At 44.7% G+C, this 24670-nt stretch overlaps 1 protein-coding gene across 2 annotated transcripts in view; it reads right to left on the bottom strand.

The window, feature by feature from the left end:
- MAPKBP1 (mitogen-activated protein kinase binding protein 1) overlaps nt 1–24670 on the bottom strand; it is a 102743-nt gene that overhangs the window by 70415 nt on the left and 7658 nt on the right. For both annotated transcript variants that reach the window (XM_064146200.1, XM_064146206.1), the window contains exon 2: nt 4435–4526. In XM_064146200.1, the coding sequence (XP_064002270.1) occupies nt 4435–4526 (92 nt within the window). The remainder of the gene's footprint in view (nt 1–4434; nt 4527–24670) is intronic.

Here is a 24670-nt window from a genome sequence, read left to right as displayed (position 1 = left end):
AAAAGCTGACAGAGCTGCAAATCAGCCAAGGAACAGGATGAGACACAGCAAAACAAGGAGGCTGTGGCTCCATTCTGCTGCAGTGCAGGTTGGCACATGAGAGGTTGCTGCATTTATGTCCCACATAATAGCACAATAGCAGCAAAATAATTTTTTTCCTGGACATCTCTGCAGTCTTCTGATTTTGAACACACCACACCACTGTTCGTTTCTGAGTATTAGTTGTCCTGTCTTAAAAAAAACCTCAAGGTGATAAAGCTGAAACAGAACAAGTTTGGTCTTCAACAAGATCTTGTGGCAGAAAGCAGCAGGAGAAAAGACTTAATACCTCATCTTAATTTGGATTGTATAGCTCATTATTTCATTGTCCCTCCCCTCCTAACTGCAAACAAGGGTGATTCATTCTGAAATGGTACAGAACATGGAGACTTCTAAATCATTTGTTCAGCAGATGTACTGTGCACACACCGAGAGAGGCAGGGGACCATGTTGGTCCATGTTAATTTATGGGAGAAACCCAAAAGAAATTCAGTTCCCTGTGCCTCAGAGAGGATTCACTGTGTTAAACATGCATCTGTCTTCAACAGGAGTTGATGTATGTTAAAAGCTATCCTCAAGAGCTGAAGGTAGGGGGGAAAACACGCAAACTGAGCCCAGTGAACTCATCTCATGTGCTATATATGAAATACATTTCACCAGCAAGGAACACTAAAGCAAAAATCCCTGACCTCTATCCGGATGGCTGGGAATTGCCGCGCAGAGCTAGAGGGAGACTTGAGCTGAACAGAACATAGCAGAATAGTGCTCAAAAAGGCATGGTACACTGAACAGCTCCTGCGGAGGAAAAACACGGGCAGCCCCCTCAAGCAGGCAAATGCCTCACATGAAGACAAGGTTCCCAACCAGTTATCAAGATCAATGAGGAGTCAAGACAAGAAGAACAAAGAAGCAAACTAAGTCAGTCAGTCATACCAACGGGGCTAAAAAACAACAGCAAGCACAAGCCCAAAACCAGATAAGCTGACTCAAGCTATCTGAGCAACTGATCTAGAATTTAAATGGACATGTTGTGTTCACCCTTTTTTTTTCCCTTTTTTAATGCAAGTCATCCTCAGAGGATTTTCTTAGCTTTGTTTCTTTTCTTGTTTCTAGGAAACAGAACCTCAACTAGCTACTGGGGAAAAAAAGAAAACCACCAAAAGAGAATTAACTAAAATGAGAGCAGATCAAAAGCAAAGGGGAAAAGAGTCTGATAGAAAAGGATAGAACAAAATTACATTTCTCTCCCCTCACACCTCCCATAAGATTGACTTTTTTACTCACTGCATAACCTTGAGAAAGATCAAACTAAGCAGCTTTGGGTTTATTTTACTTGCCAACATAAGAGCAGGCAAGTGCAGGCAGTAGATGTACAACCTTCAGAGAGGATGTAATTTTCTCATCTGTGCTGCCTGATCTCCCAAGACAACAGCCTTATATGAAAGCAGTGACCTAGTCTACATGTAGCACTTGGTGTCTTTAGCCTTTATAGCAGACATGAAGAAAAAGCCTCCTATAAGACAAGAATCCCACCAAAACACCAGGGTCAGTAAAGCTGCTGTCACATAGTGTCAGAGCAATAGCTTCATCAGGGCCAAAGAAGAAAAAGGATAAAACGTTCAAAACCAGTAAGAAGGGAAGAAAATAATAATGTAACACTCAGCTCTTTGTCTTCACAATGGAGTTGGAAAGAGCTTGGGTTGCTCTGGGAACTGCTTCTTTCAGGAGATTCTGAAACTCCAGGAACAACAGAATCCAGAAATGCAACCATTGTTGGTTGGGATTTTTTAAATTTACTTTAGGCAAACCACAGAGCAGAGTTAAGATCCTGCTCAAAGAGCACCCAAGCTTCTCATGCATAAGTCCTCACTACATATGCATTCCTATGCCTGATGTGGGTGAAGTCAGGATGCCTGGGGCAACTGTTTTGATCCTAAACAAATGTACCTAGGTATGTCGAAAGTGTTCTTAGGAACACGGAGCTGTTACATAAATTCAGCTTCTAGGGGTAGGACAGATTGGAGGAGCAAAGTATCTGCATGTCAGGATTGCAAAACCTCAGCTGAGCAGAAGGCTGAGGAAATCAGTGGAGAACAGCAGCAGAGGTAAAGATGACCAAGTTGCAAGGACAGGTCATGAACCAAATGTGCATGAGCCATAACCAGTCTGTTACATCAGCCTCATGTAAGAGGCTTTGGCTGTCCAGTAAATTAAAACAAACAGAAATAAACAAAGTCAATGCCAGGATTCTGGCACATCAAGAGAAATTCACTGGAAATGAGAACAGAGGAAAAACACAAACAAAATCCAACAACAACTCCTTAACTAATGCTGGTTTTGTTAGAGCTCATCTTGACTGTAGCATCACAAAACATGCCAGCCATGGCACAAAAGTAGCAAGTTATACAAGCCACTGAAGTGCTACAACATACATCTGGTATATTCCATAGGTTTCCTGCCCAGGCCATGAGATGCCATCATGAACAAGTAAGAACAGGAATTTCTCTGTAAAGCCCTAAGGAATCACATAACCTTTTAATTACCCAAAAGAATCCCAGGTGTCCTCATGCTTGATTAAATCAGTGTTAGGCTTGCACAAGCTCATCAGTGGACATCACTATTAACTAATCTATCTTTAGCTATGCATGAGCCCAAAACATGTGTTTGCTGCACTTGTTTGCTTCTCCCTCTCCTTGCTGTCTTCAAGTCTGAACTTACTCAGTACCAGAAAAGACGTAGAGGAAGAAGCAACACACACTGGAATATATTTGCCTGGCTCCAAAGAGCTCAAGTATAAAGGATGCTGTCAAGTGCAGATACTTGGAGGTTTACAGCCTGCTCACTGACAGAAAAAGAGGGATTGAGCAGAAATATAAACACATGAAATAAACACAAAATAAAAATGAAACAAAGTCTCCTTTTTTTTTCCTTCCTTTTTTTTTCTTTTTCCCTTTTTTGGTGGTGTTGGGGTTTTGTTTGTTTGTTTGACAGGATTTTGTTTGGTGAGGGTTTGTGTGTGGTGTTTTTTTGGTTAATTGGTTGGTGGTGGTGTGTTTTTTTTCCCTTACTGTTACAGTAGTCAAATACTGAAACAGGCTACTCAGAGAGGTTGTGTAAATCTCCATCTTTAGAGCAAAAGCTACCTGGCCATGGCCCTGGGCAACTTGTTCTGGGTGATCTTGCTTAAGCACAGGAGTTAGCCCAGATGATTTCAAGAGGTTCCTCCCAACCACAACAATTCTGTGATTCTGTGAACTAGGATATCACCAGGATGGGCAAAAATGTCTAATCTCAGCTTTTGTGCCTCACAAGCATAGCTGTGCTGTGTCACTTGAGTATTCTGCTCTTCCTCTTCTACTTTAGCTTGCTGACCAGCAGAATAAAGTAGCTTGAAAGAAGAGCTGTGCTCATGTGAACTTCTGCAACCCAGCCAACTGGAGTATTCACACACAGTGCTACATTAGGCAGTGAGGGTCCTCCTCAAGAGTCACTCTTCTGTCTTCCCAATCTGTTCCCACTACAGTATCATATATTTTCATCTAAGTCATAAATGTACCTCGTCCCAACAACCACACTTATGCTGGCAGGGTAAAAATGTTTTTCCTCCTCAGCTTTTCAAAATTCCGTCTGAGATCCCTGCTGGTCTCTTTTGTAGCCCCTTTAAAAACATTCCAAGGCTTTGTTCTTTCAGATAATTCCCATCCCACAGATCAGCAAGAATAACACACTCTGCTCCAACACGGATACACACCCCCTTTGGGTGAGCTCTGTCTTCACTAAGATCACAATCTAGTCTCAGTTGTCTATGATTTTGCTAAATGTACAGCTCACAAAGCCAATTTTCCAGCCCTCTGCTATCTCCCTCAAGGTATCTCTTTTACTGTCCACAAAGTCTCCTTCTGGATATCTCTAGCTCGACTTAGACTGCAGTTGATAGATGATTTGCACTCCAGAGAACCCACATGCAAGGGGCTGTCAGCCTAAAAATCTTTCTCCTCATTTGGATGAGGAATACAGCAAGTCATACTGTGCAAGAAGGCTTTTGTCAGATCACTGAAAGCATCACCTGTTCCATTAGGTACTCACTGGCTTGAGCATGGAGTCATGTGCAAGTTCTCCACACTACAGAGCAAAAAGCCTGCATTTGGCTTAGAGAAAAGAGGGAGAGGGGTTCAAATCAAAAAGGATCCCACTAACACTTGGTGGGTAAAATGCAATTCTCTCTCTTGCTATTTACACTAATGGTGTGCAGTCCTATCATTCTCTGCTGTTAAAAAAGTAAAGAATGGCAAAGAGCCTCCCTGCAGAAGACCACAGTGGAAACATCCTAAATCTCCATGTTGGTACATCAGTCTTGGTTTGTCTTAGCTTTGAAGAACGTGGTTAGTGACTCACCCTGCTGGATAAGCAACAAGGCCAGTTCTGGGGTCGCAGGCTAATCCTCTGCCTCCCGACACAGTTATCCCCAGCACCTTCTCCAAAGTCACCTAGTGAATGAGAAAAACAAACCAAGAAATATTACAAAAGGTGAGTGCAAGTCAGATGGATGCATACACAAATGCTGATGGTCTGGTTCACACTGGCACCGAGGAGAGTATCAGCTCTCAGAAACTGACTGGCAAGCATCCAGATAGAGAAGCAACCCTGCTCAGTTATCAAGGCAGAGTAAAATACTGCTGGGGTACGGAGAAGGGGTTACCGTTCCACTGATTACTTAGTGCCAGAGCATTGCAAAGACAGAGGATTGCAGGTAGTGCTGGTGAGAAGCATGCTCACTTCCCTGCAATTCCCACGCTCCCAGCAAGAGCAGCAAATCATGTTACCAATGCTCTTTCCCAAAAATCATTTCTAGGTTGACCCACTCTCTTTATCCCCTCCACCCAGTAATAGATCATTCAGCCTGGTCCCAGTCCCATCTTCCTAGGAACTGAATATTTTTTCCCACAGTACTGGAATTGGAAATCACATCCAGGGCACCAGAGCATCCCTCCCCAGGCATCTCAAAATACAGAACAACTTACATGACTGTGTTCACAAATCCATATACCAATGACCCATGCAAGAGACAGCAATCCAAAATGCTTTCCCTCCTTAAGCAAAAGCCTCAACTACTTTTAGGAAAAAGAAAATAGATGTAACTGGGAAGAGCTACAAAGAAGACATAAAGATTCTTAGGCAGGCCTCTGAGGCAAGAAGATGGGCAAAGCAAGAAAAAAAGGAAAGAGGACAGACAGACACAACACAACATTTTTGGGAGCACTCCATGGCAGAGAAAGGAACAGAATTTAGCAATTAGCCCAAAGTAAAAGGCTGTGGCGGGATTAGACAGCACAAAACCTGGTCTCTGACATGAAAGGACTCAGTCTCTGAACACAGACCAGTTGTCAGCCCTGGGGGTGTTTTGACCAACGCAAAATTATTCCCTTTCCACTATATTTGCACAGCTTGATTTTAGTTATAATATATTTGATGCATACATCCCTCCTCAGCACTGCTGTTCCTGCCAAACTCATGCATTTTACCGAGTCACAGTCCTCTGTTTTTAATTATCATCACCATCATCATCTAAGTTCTATTTGGTCAAAGCCTTAAGGGCATGGACATGGCTTAATAAGTTACTATTGTAATAATTACTACTATCTTTAACAGCTGCCCTGGAGACAAATATCCTATGTTTATGCCAACGTGGTGCACAAAAGGCAGGGGCAGAGCAGGTTCCCCAAGCTATCCTGACCCACACAGCTTACCAGCTCTGAGGAGTTTGGCTGTAGGGTAAAGACACCAGGTCTCATTTTGCTCCTGGCCCAGTGCACACACCAGAGACAGAAATAACTCCAGAGAACCACCTCACTTCAACAAGTAAAGCAAGAATGAGGTGCCACCACTTAGAGTGAGGTAGTTCAGATGTGGCCTGCTTTCAAACCAATGTCATGGAAAATGGAAGATCTCCTGGAACATCTTGTAGTTTCTCCTTTCCCCTTTGGTGATAACAATATACCCTAGGTACTTTGAGATGGTATGAAATAACATCAAATTGTCCCACTTTCCAGGAAAAGTACTATCTCTGGAAACCTGGCTTTTTAACAAACTCCACTGCACTTTTGTTTAGGATAAGAACATACAATTAAAAACCTATTTATAAATCCACTGGTAAAGAAAGGAAACAGTTTTGTTCCAACTTAATGTTGGGGGTGGGGGTAAGGAGTGATGAAGGCTGTGAGGTTATCCACTCTATCCAGGCTCATCAGCAAAATTTCAAAACATTTCTTCCTAAAGCAGCCCCAAAAAGGCACAGAAAGAAGAATCCAGTCCTTCTGCTGCTGAGAGTCCAGCTCTTATCAGCAGTTTCCAACCTATCAAACTAAGAGGTTTAAATTTCTACAGAAACTGCATTCTTGACTGGGAAGGAGGAAGTGGGAGAGACATGTGCCATTTAAGCGCTCCAATCTAGATAAGGCACCAATTACTTGATGCTGTCAGCAAACATCAATTTAGCAATGCTGTGCTTAGCATAAGCTTCAGCCCAGGCTGGCTGTAATTGCAGCTCTCCTAAAAGGCACTACTTGACCTTGGCTGTGCAGCTATTCAGCAGGAATTCAGCAACCTACTTTCACCAACAGGTACATTTTTGTTCTGAGAGGATGAATACCGAGTCTCTTAGCATTGAGTCTTACACCACAGCTGAGCTGAGCTGATCTTACAGCTGCCTGCTCTGGAGGGGTCAGTTCTTTCCTCCCTCATCCCACTCAGTCCAGTGACACCCCCTGCCACTTCCCTTATGGCAGCACTGGCATGGCAGCTGCCTGCCCAGCAGGCCAAACCAGCAGAAAACCATGTTGCAGTTTCTGTTTTCTGTTTGCCAGCCTGGGGAAGCCACAGGGAGTTCAGAGCCAGGGAAAAGAAAAACTGTTTCCTTTCAGTGGCAACTAGATGAACACAGCTGCGCCTTCAAAACCCACCCTGCACTTGGTGGTGCGGAAAGATCTCTGCCCTCCTGTTCTTCGTGAGGGAGAGAAAAGGAAGAAGAGCACCAGCTTATCCTGGCACACTCACCCTACCAACAGTGAAATACCATGCTTGCTCCAGCTTCTTCTCTTACCCTAGGGTCTTCGGAGGCCGCAGGCCCACATTGCTCTGCCAATAGCATATTTGTGGCAGGGCTAGGATGTGGACAGTCTATCTTCCTCCTGTGGTCAGCACAAAGACTGCACAAAAGGATCAGCTCAGGCTTGGGGTCTAATTATTCTACTCCAAATAAGCACCTTCTGGATTCCAATAGATGACTCTTTCCACTACAAAAAGACAGCTACCAGGGCAGTGCCACTGGTCTTGACACACCTGGTGCCACGGAAATGGATACCTGTGTCCAGCGGCTCACAACTAACTTTCGGAAAAAGACTTTCGCTCTGAGTCTTAGCTTTAAAACCCTCCTAACACAGACAATCTGAAAGGCAACTCCATAGCCTCTCCAGTGGATGCTCTTACAACACCTTCACATAGCAATCCTTCAGAAAAGAGTACCTGCAAATTTAAAATGTGATCTCATGACACTTGTGAGCTTCATTCCCACTGCCCTGCCCACTATTTACTACAGCTTTATCTCCATAAACAGCCTCCAGACTAGGTGACATAAGGGCAAGATGTTCAGTCACTCATCACAAAACACAACAGGAGAACAAAAAACTAGTTCAGAGAGGAAAAACAATCGGCAACAACACAGTATAAACTGGATCCCCCTCAGCCTGCCAGCTCAAACAAAGAAATGATTTATGCAGCTAATGCAGGGCTGAAGTGCACCAAGTTTTAATTTCCTAATATGGAATTAAAATTTGTTAGCAAAGAGCAAATTTATGGATGCAGGTCTGCCATTACTCCAATTCCAAAGTTACAACCAGATAGGAGTCCACTTCCTCATGGAACCACTGCCATTCACACAGGTCTCCCAGGTGGCATTTCAGCACATCCCAATCAGAAACAAATTCCCTGACACACCTTTTCAAGCTAACCACAGAACCTGGAGACTCTTCCTGCAGATCTCAGACACCATAGCTCCCACACTGGCCCAGTCTGCTTCCCACAGTTGTCAGACACGTCACTGCTTGGCTCAGGCGGTCACAGGCAATCAATGGGCCACCTCAGCACCTTCCTCCAAGCCTGGAAACAACTGCAAGATTAAACCTGTCATTTTGTAAGCCTAAATTAGAGGTGCAGAGAGGAGGCTGGCTGTCCACATTTGTTACTTCATCTGGAGGCTTCTATTAATAGTGCTTGGCACTTTGGGCCAAGGTTCTCTACACAGTTTGCAAAGCGTTATTGAATCGATCCGCACACAGCTTGCTTCTGCAGCTCACTTTGCACTGCTGCTACGCTGCCTGCAACCACTACATCTCCACACCGTTCAAGGTCAACTTTTTTCCACACTCTAAGGCATCAAAACTAGAATCAGTTGCACAGCTACTACTTGCCTTGCAAAACCTGGTATTCACTCATATTACAGGCTTAAAGCTAATTTTAACTGCTCAGAGTTGCACAAATGTAAAAAAGTAGTGCTTAAGCGGATCGCTTCCCCTGTTCCTTCCACATCAGATTCCAAGATCATCAGAAAGTTAACACACCTGGTAGGACTAGATCAGCAGAGAACTGAGTTCCAGGACTTGATGTAAAGATAGGTACTCATGTCAGCCAGCCCTTCGCAGGGAGAGGTGCTTGCTGCAGCACAATCCCACTTGGAAGTCAAAGGACACATCGAAGAGCTGCCTTTGCTTCCCTCCGGCACGGTCCTACGCAGCAGACAGGGGAGCCCATGCTTGCATGGCAAAGCCACACCACCTCTGCCTTACTGCTAAGGTGCAGATAATCCTTTTGGAAAGGCTGGTCTGAACAACCCCTGCCAGCTCTGTTTGTCTTTTCAGGAAACAAGATACATGACCAGCTGTTCCCAGCTCTCAGAGAGCGAGTTTCATATTGGGTGAGCTATTTCTGTTGTTTTGAGGAAGTCACCACGTGCAATTGTTTCCACATGCTAAAAGGAAAACACAGAAATCCTTGAAGGATCAGCTGAATTTCATCCCCCTGCACTCTCCTTCTTCCCAAAATTTACCTCCCTTTGGGACCACCTACACTGCAAAGCCACACAGAAGACCACTGTGGCTGCACATCTAGGCTGCCCACTGTTCAAAAACAGCAGTAAACACTCCCAGTGCAGTTATAACTTCCACCAAAACATGTGCCAAAGTGATAACCTCGTCACAGTGACAGTCCTGCCTGACCTGAGCTCACAGATACTCTATACAGCTGCACTGTTTTACTAGTGAGCCACAGCTGCTGGATAGGAGGCCCTGTGTCCATGCCTGCTTGCCCACCAGCAGACTTCTGCAGTCTGGTTTCATCTTAGAGAAAGAGAAGAAAAAGAAATTTTTGGAGAAAGACATTTTTAACACCAGGTATCCCTCAAAGAGCTTAAACTGTAGGCTTGTTACGGAGGGGGTTCAAGGCTGAATGCCACTACTGCTCATACCATCGTTCTCCCAGGCCCTCAAAAGACTAAGTAGGAATTCAGTAACATTCTGTCCCAATTCCTCATACTCATAAGCTCAAGAAATTAAAGAGTTTTCTCACTCGGTCACCTAACTTCTCACCTTCTAATATTAACTATGCTCTCCTCTGGGCCCCAAAACTCATCATTATCTACAATGATTCTATGAAATGCAATTTATTCAAGCATGGAAATAAAGAAGCAACACATTTGAGACGATACATGCAAGTCTCCAGTGTTCAGAAAGACCAAGGGGAAATAAAATTAATGTTACTGTACAAGGCTGCCCATATGTCCCAGTACCTACAGGAAGTAGTCTACAGCCTGGGAGAGCCATGTCCACCAAGCAGATGTGTCTGTTCCTGACTTCATAAGGCTGGCTATCCTGGATCAGCTACCAGTATCTAACCCTAGTTCCTGTGTCCATTTGCAGCCATAAGTGAAGGAGAGAAGTGAGGAAGCACTGTAACGTAATCAAATATATAAATAAAATTTCAGAGCAGGGAAAGCAGATTTGCACCTTTCTTGCCTCCTGTCAATCTCCTATTCTCAAAACAGATACTCTCAGTGTTTAACCTATTTCAGCAGTGTTCTGTGCCATGAACTTATCCATTATGTCTATAAAAGCATTCACATCTTTTGGCAAGGATCTCCACCAGTCTGGTACATGTTGTAAGAAGAACATGCTGGTTTAAGCCTCACTTCTACTAGTTCTGTTTGATGTGCTTTAATTCTTGTATGGAAAGAGAGCATGAAGAGCCAATCCCCACCTACCATCTTTTGTTTAAGGCTAATGGTTTAAGGAACTATGTTATCACCTCAAGTCTTCTGTCCCAGGTAAAGAGTCTATACTCACTCGGTTTCTGATTGAGTCCTGAAAGTCATTTCATATCTTTCATCAGTCCTGATGATCTTCTCTGAACCACCTTCCAAGCCCACTGATGTGAGATTAAGAGGAAACACCAAGACTATATACAGCTTCAAAGTGTGGCTGCAGCAAGTGTTTAGAGAGCAGAAAAACACAGTCTTGTGGTTCGTTCTTCATTCTTTTTTCCCATTATTACCCAACACTCAATCTGCCTTTTTGACATTTCAGATCATTTAGAGCCAGCAGCAAAGAGGTCACTGACTCTTCTCAACAAAGACACAGATAAAAACTTGGAGACAAATCCCCTGTTCTCTCCTCTCTGCTCCTCTATGGAAGGGGAAACCCTATTCTTGAATCAAGTTTGATTTCAACTTCCTCCTTTCTCTCCAAGCCTTTCTGACTCCTGCTCATGAACAAGAGCATCCTCTGAGGGAATTCTTACAGTGCAATTATTCCATTCCACTCCAGAATGGCTACTTCAATAGATGTCCACATGCAGACAAGTTCTATTTTAAAAGCCTTCCCATGGGCCTGTGTGTAACACAGTTAACGTTTGAATCCATTTAATTAAGTAGCAGCACTCAGTCAGAATGAAAAGATAACATCCATCAGACCTCATCTATCATGCTCTGCACAATGTGCCTGCTCTCACGCCTCTCCTGGCTAAACTTGGGCATATTAATAATGTATGTGCAAAAGCACACACTTCTGAGAAAGCAGTAGACACGGAAACCCCAGCAATACATAAGTCATGAGGGCTACTTTGCAAAGTCTTCCCTAGCACACCAAGTAATTAGTTGCTGTCTTGTCTGAGGAGCAGCTACAGAATCATCTCTCCTTTTGCCTTAAAAAAAAAAAAAATTAAATACTTTTAGGGCCAAACTTGAGACCCCCAAACTCTTCCGTCCCAGCAAAACACTCAGAGGTCTGAATTTCACCACAGTGCTGTGTTTTTCCCACCTCTCTGCCTATATTCTGATCATGGTTTTCAGCACTGTTGCACACACTCCAGCGGGTTTTCCGTGCTGCCACAAAGTCAGATCAATGCACCCTGGCATCCCATACATGAAAATGCACCGTGGCAGGACACTGTCAGTATCAGCACTTATATAAGAAATAGATGGCTCTTTCTTAAGTGACATTTGATACAGTGCTCCAAACCTCACAGCTGGCCCTGTTTGTACATCCCTCCTGCTGCCCCTGAGCCCCACCACATAAAAGCACGTTTAACCTCCAGGGACCAGTGCACACGTTGCAGGCTCTAATCCACCGTCTGAACACGCTGTCTGATCTCCTGTTACTGCTGCAGAAAAAACAAAGGCTTCAAGTTTTACATTTTGCTCTGCTGTGCTTTGTTTGGCACATGAAACACAGAGCACTAATTACAGTATACTGTATTACTTAAAGGGCTGTCAGCATTCCCACTGCAAAGCCTACATTTCAGGACTCTGTAGCACAGCTGTGAAATAGTCATTTTGCACTTGAGCTTGACATACCCGAGTTTCTGTCTCTGTCTGTTTTTTTGTGGGAGTTGGGGTTTTTGTTGCTGGCCTGGCAGGGAGAGGGCTGAAGACGGGCGGATGGAATTAACTGCAGGAGATATTTGACTTAAAAAAGCACACAAACAACAAAGTCACTCAGCTCTACAGTTGGTTCCTGTCCCTCCCATACCCAATGCCTCCCTGGTGTTGTATGTGCACATAGAATATGCAATTTTATATATTAAAAAAAAGTAAGAGTTTTTTCTATCCTCTTCCTCCTCTCCAGCCTTAACCTTCTAACCCTCAACATCCAGTACTAGCAGAGCACTGTCTGGACAAGCCTGGAGACCAAAAATGTTCCACCTGCAAAAGCAGCAGTAGTAAGCCAAACTCCAATACACTATCAACCTATAGCATCTCTGCTTTGACAGCACAGTCTCCATGTCTCTCACAGCAAATCTCACAAGCCTTGCTCACTGCCACCATTGCAGAATTGCACCAGTTGCCTAACTGATCTTCTAGGAACTTCTCCAAGATCATCATCAAGCTAGTTTGTTGCAACACATCAAATTGTTTCCAGCCAATGTTCAATCATTTAATGGGGTGAAACAATTCAGAGCTATGTCTGACCATGGAATAGGCCCTCACATTTTAACCAATCTTAAAGAAAGAAAGAAAGAAAAACAAAAAAACCAACCAACCACTTGACCAGAACATCACCGCCTGCAACAAGCAATTGCCAGTTCTGGGCAATCTGATTTCAAGATAATCACTCTAAGAACATCAGGGAACAATCTCCCATAACACAAATTATGCACAGGAGTGGCAAGGGTAGAAATCAGCTTGCCAAAAGGTTTTGAATTGCTGAGCAATACGTTACATTTGTAAACCTGCATAAAAGCAGAGGTGGGAACCAGGACTGTTGTAACAGAAATGCTGAGTCTCAGCTGCAATGGCTCTGCCAGGTGCCAGGACAATGGTTGCAGAGGGGTGCACACGTCTTTATTAAAAGCAGTCCAGGCAGCTTAGAGAACTGGGAACAGAACAGGGACAGAAGCAGAAGAATGGGAATGTGAGCAGGTCTCTGCAGGCTGTCTTTCCACACGTGCCTGCACACAGTGCGTGCGTCTGTCCATCTCTCCACACAGGCCCTCTTGCTTGTTCTCTCCTGCTGGCCTCCCCACCGCGCTGGCTGCTTGCAGCCCAATTCCAGCTGTCAGGACTGCATTCCTAACCCGTCAGGCCCAGCTGTCAGGGGCTACGTGCTGAATCTGCATTCTGCCTTCTTCTTCAAGCACCTGGAGTAAGGCAGTCCCAGGGAGACCATAAATACCACTGCGCAGCCCCAGGAAAGTGGATGGGAGGCTATTAAAAGCACCTCCATCAGGAACCATAGTGAAGGAACCCAAAACTGACAGCAGCACACATCTGCAAGTATCCCTGTGGTCTGCAAAAGAGGATACATTGACGGTTAACTTCCTACTAGCTTCTGCAGCATGACTTAGCCATCATTAAATAATACCTTCTGTTTCTTCACTTAACACCAGCCTGATCCCCCAGTTTCTCTTCTCCACCCCCACGCCAAGGTCCAATTTCTTCTAAAATACAGCAGGGATGAGGAGAAGCTCATGTAACCTTATCAACCCTGGCTAAAGACATGGCAAGCAGCAACCTCTCTCACTCAGTCATCACCTCATTGTACAACCAGCCTCAAGTCTGATTTTCATGAGATTTCACAAAACATTCAGAATATCTGTGCTTCAGAGATACGAATGTGATGAAGGGACAAAGGGTGGAATTTATGTAAATCATCCACCTTTGCTGGTGTTGTGATGATGCTATTCTGACTTTGGTGTCAGGATTTCTTAATGTGAGCAAAGTTTACAAAGATCGTGTGATGAATGTGTATTTTAAAACAGAAAAAGTGACATCAAACAGGCTACAGGTTTGCATATAGGCACAGAAAGAGTCAATCCTGATTTATTCCAGACTAAGCATCTGCACATGGAGACAATCAGACCAGCTCCACAGGCAGGCAAGCCCTATGGGACGCAGCAAGGAGACACGTCCTGTGTGGGCAGGCTTCAAAGAAACCGTACCTTCAGCTCTCAGGATCTGGAATTCTGCAGGATCAGTTCTTCACAGGGAACAGAGTTTTCTGACTTGCAGATATGCATTACTTTTTCATAAGGAAAGTGAGCAGGCAAAACACCAGACTTCACCCAGGGGGTGCCTCTGCTCTCACACATAGGCAATTTGTCCAGTGATCTCTTCCTCATTGTAGAAAAGGAAACCAATTTACCTTCCCCTGCATAGAAAACCATCTGTATAAGGATTGGGTACAAGTGAGGATTTGCAATGCTACCCTATCAATCTGTCCAAGATCAAAGGAAGCAACTTCTGACTTTCTGTCAGGGTTACATATTGGTCTACTCCAAATCCATGCACAGGGCCTGAATATAGGCAAAGAAAGTGCTTCAGCGAGTAGAAGTAAAAGAAGTAAATACAGCTCCCTTGGGCAGCGCTTCAGTTACTCATATAAGGGTTTGAAATCAAGCAGGAACAAACGGTTCTCTCAGCATAAGGGTCACTGTTTATCATCATTAATCATCACTCCCCAGACAGGAAAGGCTCTTTCCCCTCTGTTTCGCCCAGGCTTTAGCACTCAGGAGAAGCAAGAGACAAGAACAAGGAAAAGAGCCAAGTGGGGATGTGGGTACAGGCTGGCAAGGCTGCTCCCTCTGCAGCTCTGCCAAAGTCCCTCCCCAAAGCCCTGGCCTCGATCTGGGCCTGTTCCTAAATATGAACAGCCTACAGCTAAAGGTCTACAGCTTCATGTCAGAGTTGAGCATCCACCCCAAGGAAACTGGCAGCTCTGCCTAACTCTGACTCCAGGAAAGTGAAGCACAGGAGCCACAACACAGCATTTCTAGTACCAACACCACTGCGGCAAGGAGCTCCATCTTAAATCACCTCTGCTGAACTCTATAAACAATGCATATGTTCAAACCAAACATGGACACAGGGAAGACAGACTGGGAGGGCACAGAAAGCCTCCCCCACAGTTAACCCTGCCAAGGAGAGACGGGGAAGTCACATCTCAACGCTGCAAGAAAAGCACCATGTTATAATCCACTTCATTTCCTCTCACTAAGGCTTATTTTTTTATATAAATGGATCAGTGCACTGTTTGACAGAGCATGGAGGGGTAACTTCATGGTTAACTTTGAGTCCAAGAGCAGAAACACACAAGCTAGAGCTATGCAGGAAGAAGAAAAGACTTTTGATCAGCCTGCCTGAGATGACACTCATAATTTATTTGTGGTTTCTTTATTCACACATTATCACTCCATGTCAAATCAATCTATTTGCAACCGTCACCGCTGATTTGCACAGCAGCTCTGTCATAAAAGTCATCATCTGCCACTTCTGAATTGTCTCTCAGTCTTGTCCCTACCTATCCAGCCCTCACTGCCACAAAGGCAACCACTCCTTTTTTTTTCTTCTTCTTATGGAGAACAGCTGTAAGTAGTATATTTATGTCCCCAGGAAAGATTTAAGGAGACTTGCTGTATGTAAAAGCCTCACCCAGATTCCTCACACTGTGCAAGTATCTGTCCCCTCCTCATGAGGTCAGAGGCCTCACCTCTCCAAGTGCTTGAATGTTCCTGGCTGTAACACACAAACCACTCCAGGACTAGACACCTTGACTTCCCACACCTGCATCTCCCTAAGACTGCAGTGATGCTATTGGGGAAAGTACATCCTTGCATCCTTGGGGGATTAGAAAATGGTTTTGTTTAAAGCCAATTTAAATTATATTTTTAAAACCACTTATCAGCAATTTAAAAGATGCTAAGATTGGAATAACAGACAGGACAGAGCAAGTACCTGGCATTTATCACACGGGCAGCATCCCTATGGAAGGAGGCAGATGGTAAAGGGATTAGCATTCAATCTTTCCTTAAACATTACCTGGACGATTTAAGGTCTGTTACACTGTACTTGCAAGAAATCCTAATGACCATGAAGGCCTCCTGTGCTTACAGCAAGTGGTAACACATACTCTCAGACAGTTTGCCATCTCTAGCCAGATACAAGAGGATGAGGTGGTGAAAAAGCAGAAACACTGAGGTAGAATGTCTTGATCGTGGTTATGCAACAGATCAGCAGCAGAGCCGGGAATAACTTCACCCTCCTCCCAAATTCCAGCAGCTATCTACTGCACTATTCTGTATCTCACTACTTCTTGAAACTAGACACAATGTACTCAAAGAATGCTTGAAAGAATCAATCAAAAGGAAAGCATGAGAGATTTCCTGTCTTCCCTAAACCAACCACAACATACAGATGGAGGCCACCCAACCCTCCTGTCCATCCTCATCCACCACTCACAGCCTAGCTCTCAGCAATCTCTTCCTGCGCTGCTCCCTGCCCTCTGCCCTGAGGAATAAGCTTCTTACAGAAGAGCCTTTACCATCATCTGTCCTTTGCGCTTCCTAGAATTAAGAAGCTCTTTGCATCTGTCAGTCATCACGGATACTGAGCACTCAGGAGATTTCTCCTGTCAGCCAGAAAGGAGACTATGTCATCCAAGAGATGTTTCACACAGGAACACAGGCCAAAACCTGAGAAAACAAACTCAAGAGAACAGCACAAACACCGACTTCCATTATCTCCTCCACAACCTTGTTGCTGCCTTCTCCTGTGGCAGTGCTTCACCAGTAGTACAGTGTCCCCATCACTGCACCTGTTCCTCAACCACCAGCATGGACAACTCCAGCAAACCCATTCCAGTAGGCACCGTGGGGCCATCTTTCTATCTCAAAGGTGCAAACTGGTGCTACAGGAGCAGTGACTGCCATTCACAATCAGCTACCCCAGGTGCAGAACTTAGTTTAGTTTTTTCCAAACAGTTACAATTTCTTCCAAGTTTTATGGTCTACAGCCAGCACCCCTAAGACTTGAATAACTCCCCCTGCAAGACAGCAGGAAGAAACATCATCGATTCTCTCTCCTTTAGACACACAGACAGAGGAAACAACCGCTACAGAATAAACCACAGAGAGACAAAAGATCGTAAAGACAGCTACTAAACATAACTACAAAGCAATTCTAAACAAACTCATTAAGTCAGTCATTCAGTCCACTTTCCTTCTTCACATACTTGGCCCTCAAATCACTTCTTCCTGTGATTTTTCTCAAGCTCTTTTTCAGTTTCTTTTCCTGAAGGAAACAAAGGCTGTAAAACAGTACAACTGTCCAATACAAGATGACTTATTTGAGGAGTTTATTAAAAGTGGCTTAACAAAAAGAGAAAGGGAGTAGTCTGCCATTTAAGTGATGTAAAACCCTGAACCAGGGGGAGAAAGGATGGAAAATCAGGTCTCCTCTAGCCTACTTTTAGGCTCAGCAGCATGGGTAGCATTACCAAATGTAAGAACTGAGGAAGTAAAACCACACTCAGAGGAAACAAATTTTGTCCACAAACTTAAAAACCTCTTTGTATTTGTTATCACCTGGCTCCTACCATACTTCCAAGAAAGCTAACCATTACAGCCACCATGTCTTTACTGCCCCCTTGTTTAGAAACGCAGAAAGCCCTGGATCCCCACATACAACCAACTCCTGTTCCTTCAATGCTTCAAAGTACTTTTCTTTTTTCATGTTTAGTTGTTAACAAAAATGCTGCTGTAAAAAGCAGAACACTAAAAAAAAAGAGATTATGGACCTCCATGACTTTAGAAAAGAGTCAATGCTCCCAACACAAGATTTGCTGGTCATTAGTTTTAGATGCATTCATCTACTCAGAAGCATTTATCAGAATGTGTCTTGGTGAGAAATAATTTTGAGTGATACAAGTAGTTCAGAAGTACCTGAACTATGACTCCTACGTACATTTCCAGAGTTTAAACAAAGGATCTAAGAAGCAGACAAACACTTGAAGGGCAAACAGGTAAGACTAAACAGTAAAGCAGTGGTTAAGTCAGAATGCCTCTGCTGATCCTATTTGTACTGAACCACTATACTAATCCTGCTCAAACTGTAAAAAGACAGCTGTAAAACTTCTATGCAGCTTGTGTCGCCTCCTTACTGCAGTGCATGGGCAGCTGAACACAAGCTTAAGTGTCAGCCCTGCACAGGAACTGGCCTCTGCATGAAGCCAGGCTGCAATTCTCATCGACAACCAGAGGTGTGTGGGATGAAATGGAGCTGATTGCCTGTCACAGTTGTAAGAGTACAATTGATGATTTAGATTCTTCAAAAAAGTATTGCAGAACAAAATCCTGGCAGAGGATTCAAGGGGCACTGAACCCTGAACACGTTCCCAGTTGCCCAGTCTTGCCTCTCTTCTAATTGTAGCAGTCTGATTAAGAAAAGACATTACTCCTACCTTCAGATCGAGCCTCTCGTGTCCTCAGAACAGCACAAGCTGATATCTGCAATAAAGCACTGAGGAGACAATATTGTGGAAGGATCTCTTTACAAATTAGCCAAAGACAAACAAGCACTTAAGAGTTTAAATGTGAAATTAACATCAGCCACAAGCAAAGACTACAACCGGTTGCTTAGTGCTTATCAGCACTTTCTGCTATTCCTATAGAGGCCACCTCCTACATTTCTTTTGAGTGAGATAAAAATCTATTAGTGACAGAAATTGGCACAATCTGGTGCAGCAGCCAAGCTGACCAAATGAAGACTTGCACTAAATCTCATGCAAAGAACCAGAAAGGTACTCAGAAATTGCAGAAGCTGTTTTGCATGTAAGCGCTGCCTGAGAGCAGCCCTATGCACACTTGACATGGTTTACCAAGATGACAGCAGCATCACAATGCAGCTGTGAAACCATGCAACAATATCACTTCAAAATACTTCTTCATACAGTATGTCACAACATGATGGTCAGGGCAACCAGAAGCTCTACAAGTACCCAGACTGCTTGTCCAATAGCCTGAACAGGGAAATGCCTGCTAGGAGGAGTTCAAGAAATCTCAGCAATAGTCACAAGAAACCAAGAGACTGTCAAAGACCAAACCCCATGGCTCTGGGACACTTAGAATCATAGAATCATAGAATCAACCAGGTTGGAAGAGACCTTCAAGATCATCCAGTCCAACCTATCACCCTGCCCTATCCAATCAACTAGACCATGGCACTAAGTGCCTCATCCAGTCTTTTCTTGAAGACCCCCAGGGACGGTGCCTCCATCACCTGCCTGGGCAGCCCATTCCAATGGGAAATCACTCTCTCTGTGAAGAACTTCTTCCTAATATCCAGCCTATACCTCCCCTGGCACAACTTGAGACTGTGTCCCCTTGTTCTATTGCTGGTTACCTGGGAGAAGAGGCCACCCCCCACCTGGCTACAATGCCCCTTCAGGTAGTTGTAGACAGTAATAAGATCACCCCTGAGCCTCCTCTTCTCCAGGCTAAACAGGCCCAGCTCCCTCAACCTCTCCTCATAGGATTTGTGCTCCAGGCCCTTCACCAGCTTTGTTGCCCTTCTCTGGACATGTTCCAGCACCTCAACATCTTTCTTGAATTGAGGGGCTCAGAACTGGACACAGCACTCTTAGTTGCTGCAAACTGAACCATGTGGGATTTGTGATAGATACTTCACCACAAGAGAAAAAGAGCTGAGCTACTGTCAAGCAGGAAGCCTTCAGACCCAAGTACTTCTCACTCTGATCTTCCCTGAAGGCAAGCCATATGGCATTTTGTTCTTGCTTTCATCCAACTTGCTCAACCTTTTCCACAGAAGACAGAGCCCCAGGACATCTTCTTGAACGAGCTCAGAGGAAGGGAAGCCTTGGTGCTACCCCTTTCTCCTATTTATACCCACACCATTACTGCAACAGTTCAACCTTATTTTATATATAGCTCTGTGGCGTATTTCCAGGCAGAAGTAACTCAATGCTGGTGTCCATGTGTTTAGACCACAGCAATTGGAAAGAATGTCCCACAAACACTGTTAACTCTGCTGCTCCACTGTGACCAGAACAGGCTCTGTCACCTCAGGAATACAAGCCAGGATCGGAAAATAAAGAAAACAGACCAGCCACCCACCCAAAAGCTTAGCGAGCTGCTCACCACCTGCACAGCACCGACAGACCTCCACTACGGCCCCAACAGATTTATAGCTGTAAGCTAACAGCCAGCTCTTGTCACATCAAGATATAGTGTCTGACTGCCGAGAGACCACAAAGGGGTGGATCGGGGCGTGGGCCAGCACAAGGGCAGACGTGCAACACACAGACCATCTGCCAGCATCCGCTTGCATCTTAAAGTCATCTTACAAACTTAAGGGCTGGACAAACAGAAGAAAGTCAGATTTGCACACCTCTGCTTGCAAACCTTGCTTGTACTGAAAATATCACTAATCCTAACATGTTTTAATGAGTCGGATTTTAGTTTGATACTCATCAGCTCACGCACTGAAAAGAAACAAGGAAGACAAGGTGCAGGAGCCACAGACCAACGTGGGCTGCAAAGAAAGCTCTGACAGTCTTCCCATAATACATTAAAACAACCTTTCATCATGTTTTCTTCTGTAGCACCTAAAATACTGGGTGGAGGGATAAATGTGTTTAAAAAAGAAAAAAAAAATCCTGCCTTTTTTTGTGTCTGAATCCAATGGGTCTGGGTTCTGGACTATAAAGAGGAAGAAAGCATAATCAGCACTTCAGAACCATCTAGAAAAGCACAGCATCGTTGGTTATGTGATGTGGAAAAGTTAATGGCCACCATCTCTGCAGAGATGGGTGTGTCTTCTCCTGGGGTATAAATAACCCAGATTTATCCTTGCATAAACCTGTTGTAACGTCAGGGATGAAACTGCCCTTCCTGAATGTGGCAAGTCAGCATCTTGCTTGGATCAGAGGAGGCTCTATCAGGGAGTCTCTAGTTGGGAGAAAAGGGGAAATTTAAAACAAAGCAAACAAAAAAAAAAAAAAAGACATTTTGGGGATGATGATGTGGATACAAAAGAAAAATGGAATTCCTCTGGTTGACTTGGTTACTTTGGGAATAGGAACCAGAGAAAGAGAAACAATCTCTGCTCCAGGCTTCAGAGGATTGGTTAGCAACATGCTCAGGGCATATGGATTAACAGACAAAGTGCAGCTAAACTGGTGAAAACAACACGATGAAGACAACTGCATGATGTACATACAAGGAATGCACACACATACAGTTATGTGCATGAAATGATTCATCACACATAGACTCTGATCTTGCAATCTGTCACAGAGGCCTTTACATCAGTGGACAAAATGGAACTACTCATGTTCATACTGTCTCACACAAAATTAAGCCCATGCTTAAGTATTCTCAGGAAAGGTGCCAGAGTTTGCATTCAGGTTTCTTTTAAACTCTGTGAGATCATTACAACTGAAAAAGTTACACAAAGAGTAGTGCAAGGCTTTGTGTACATTATAGCTGTAACACAATACCAGTGACACTTTGTAAGCTGGGGAAAAGAGTGGGTTGTGAGTTACTGTACTAGCGGGCATGCTAAGCAACATACACCCCACCAGAACAGAGTATGTTCTTCCCATTAGACACACACACATGCAGAAAAGGAGGAACATACTCATACCATCATCCAACCAGACCCCAGCATTTAAGTATGCTTAACAACACAAAATCCTGCTTGGCAGCTGTTTACACTACTTTCCTTTCTGGGGATCTGAGAAAAGCATCCAAATTAAATCACATTAGAGAGTGGGAGGGCAGGACAAGGGACACAACTCAGGCAGCAGATCAGGAAGTAAATCTCTTTCAGAGGGATGGCCCTAATGCATAGGCATCATTCCCTCTATTGCCTAGAGACAAGGCCTCCTCCCCAACCAGGGACATCACCCACTTTGACATTTTTATAATGGATTTTGCTTCCAAGCCCTTCCTTCTGCCCTAGCTGCTTCTGTAGCTTACATAGATCACTGACGAGTTACAGTTCACCTCAGCACCAGAGCTCCCCAACTCAGCTAATGCCAAGTGCTACACAAACATGCTCCAGGCCCACAACTCCCTTCCCCACAGCCCAGAGCAGGAATACCAGTTCCTCTCTGCCTGGAGAGTTACAGTATTCCCTACACAGCCTCCTCCCCTCCTCAGCCAGAGCTGCTGGAAAAGGCAGGCCAGTTTGCTCCTCCCAGTACAACAAGCCCTAAGTGCTAGAAAAAACTACCAGTAGAAAGGAGTTTCTGTTGCTTGCCAACAAACCTTTAGGCAGTAGGTGATGAGTGTTTCCAGTTGTTATAAACCTCTGGAAAGCAGTGACAGCAAAACTAAATGCCTTAACACAGCAAGTAGTCTCTTCTCCCCACTGGAACATCACAGGGCTCTTCACAGCAAGCAGCAGTTCTCCACCCCTGGTGACCTCAGAGTTCCCCAGGTGCCCTGCAAAACGACTTTTTTCACAAGAGGCAGATTTTCCTGAACTAAGAGGACAATCCCATTCCCTTGGCACAGAGGCAGAGCTGGAAGCTGCCCAATGCATCTCACGCAAGCATATCCTGTACCACAGAGGACAGTGTTATTGCTGGTGCTCTTCCAGCCTTGCTGGTCAGCTTAGAACCCTGGCCCCCAGTGCTCCACCACAAAGGACCAGACACTGGAGACGACACCGAGCAGAACATACAGGGCTTGCCTAGACTGCAAGCTTGGCTTGTCTGTTTTTTCCCAAACCTGTATTTAAATTAAGCAGCATGGCTGTACCCCAGGACTAGAGGGAGGGGAAGGTGGGTGTGGGAGCAGGGGAGGCTGTGGTCAGGCTGGGGCTGCGGGAGCAGCAGGGGCAGTGGAGACAGTGAGGGCCTGCCTCACAGGAGGCCATGAATCAGCCTAATGGCCGTTTGACTAACAAGCATGTTTACATTCAGAGATGGTCATTCCAAGGATGTGGAGCAGCTACAATGCACAGCAGAGACAGCACAGAAGCAGAATCTTCTCTCCCACCACTGTGCTCCTTTTCACTGATGTCTCCATCAAAAACATGTTTATCCCACCACAAAGCCTATCTGCAGCCCTGCTACAGAGAGCAGGCATGGAGCTTTGCAGAGCAAACATCTCTAAGCCACTCACTGCAGCAGTGGTGCTGGAGACCCTCTCTTCCAGAAGTTACAGCCAAAGCAGTCAGCAGCAAGGCAGCCGAAGGAAGCCAGCTCCAGCCCAGAGTACACTGCCCTCATCCTCCCCCAGCACGTTACTGGCGCTGCTGATCGTGTGTAAAATTCATCTCAACAGATTAGCTCAGGAAGCCTGCAGAGACAGGCAGTGCACACTGTGGATTATCAGGGAGGAAGATTATCCTTCCCATACAGGAGAAGGTGAAATACCAATTCCAGTCTCAAATGCAGCTTTCAGCAACAATTATATCCCCTGAAGCCTGCCATACACACACACATCAGAAATACTTGTTAATGCATTTCGTTAAGAGCATTTTATGTCATCCTGTCCCAGTTTCCCTCCACCTTCACTCTCATAGTGGGGTTCAGGGCACAGACTGGGCAAACACCCTCCAGCTAGCCCTCATGGTTGGGCAAGATACACAGAACCATTTCTGAACATGATTCAGTCCAAGAAAACCATGTGGGTTAGGACCAGACAGGCTTCACAAATTAAACAGATCCCAAATTCATCACTTAGTGCACAGTCAGCAATGCTTTAGAACCCAGCTGCTCAAAAAGGATGACACCCCAAAGCAGGTTTGAAACAACTGCACTTGGGACCACTATATCTAGTTCAAACCTGGGAGATAAGCCAAACCCAAGGAGTCACGCAGCTGTTCTAAAGCTCTGGATGCTAGGACGCTTCACAGTAAGTGAATAAGTATTCTGTCTGCTTTACATTGAGGGAAAAAAGAAGCATGGAGACAGTCTGAAGAGCAGAGCACAGAACCCAGACTCTTTGATTGAATTTAAAAATCAAAAATACACAGCTCTGTTTGAAGGTTCTCTTTACCGTTACACATTTCAGCAGCACAGAAACATTGGTTAGGAGTGTGAAAACCATCACTTTTAGACAAAGCTCTTGCAGAAAAGGCACTAATACTGATGCAATGTAACTGGCAAAAAGAAGTCCTTTTATTACTACAGCCTGGTCTTTGAGGGGCAGGATCATTCAACAGATGCTTTCAATACTGTGTCACCATTAAGACAGCTTGTGGTGGAAGCTCGGCTTGCAAATCGTTTCTAGCACAAGCAAGCACTTAGCAAAGCACACCCTCACACTCCTGTTCAGTTTGGGTACCTGTGACACCATCCCCATCCCCTTATGGTCCAGGTCATGGTCCCACAGCACAGGCATGACTGAAGCATAAAGAACAGCAAGTTCTGAGAAGCAAGAGCAGTCACCAAGTAAGGAGGCAGGCCTTCCACACACACTCTTTTCACCTTATGTCCTACTCAATGTTTCACGAACTCCAACAACAGGTTTGTGTTTATGACTGTGTAATGAGCTCGAGCTCCTTTGCTGCAAAGTCCTGGGCTGAGCAATGGTGCTTTTTATTTTTTGTCAAAGGAAAGCATCCTTAGTACAAACAAGACTTCAAAGGCAGCAGCCTCTTATGTGCTACTCAAAGGTGAGCAATCGATTTCAAAGCCCTTCGGAGAGCTCAAAGGCTACCACTGTTAGCAGAGGAGATGTGGCCAACACTTCAGCACTGGCACTTCAAACAACAGCTGCCCTGTGCTGGGCCTGCCTGTCGATAGGGAAGGGTTTCTGAGCAGGCAGCACTGTTTTCCAC

This window comes from Pogoniulus pusillus, chromosome 1 (genome assembly GCF_015220805.1).
Source record: "Pogoniulus pusillus isolate bPogPus1 chromosome 1, bPogPus1.pri, whole genome shotgun sequence".
NCBI classification, from domain to species: Eukaryota; Metazoa; Chordata; class Aves; order Piciformes; family Lybiidae; genus Pogoniulus; species Pogoniulus pusillus.
Note: the sequence above shows the minus strand (reverse complement) of the source record. Positions and strands in the feature narration are given on the sequence as shown.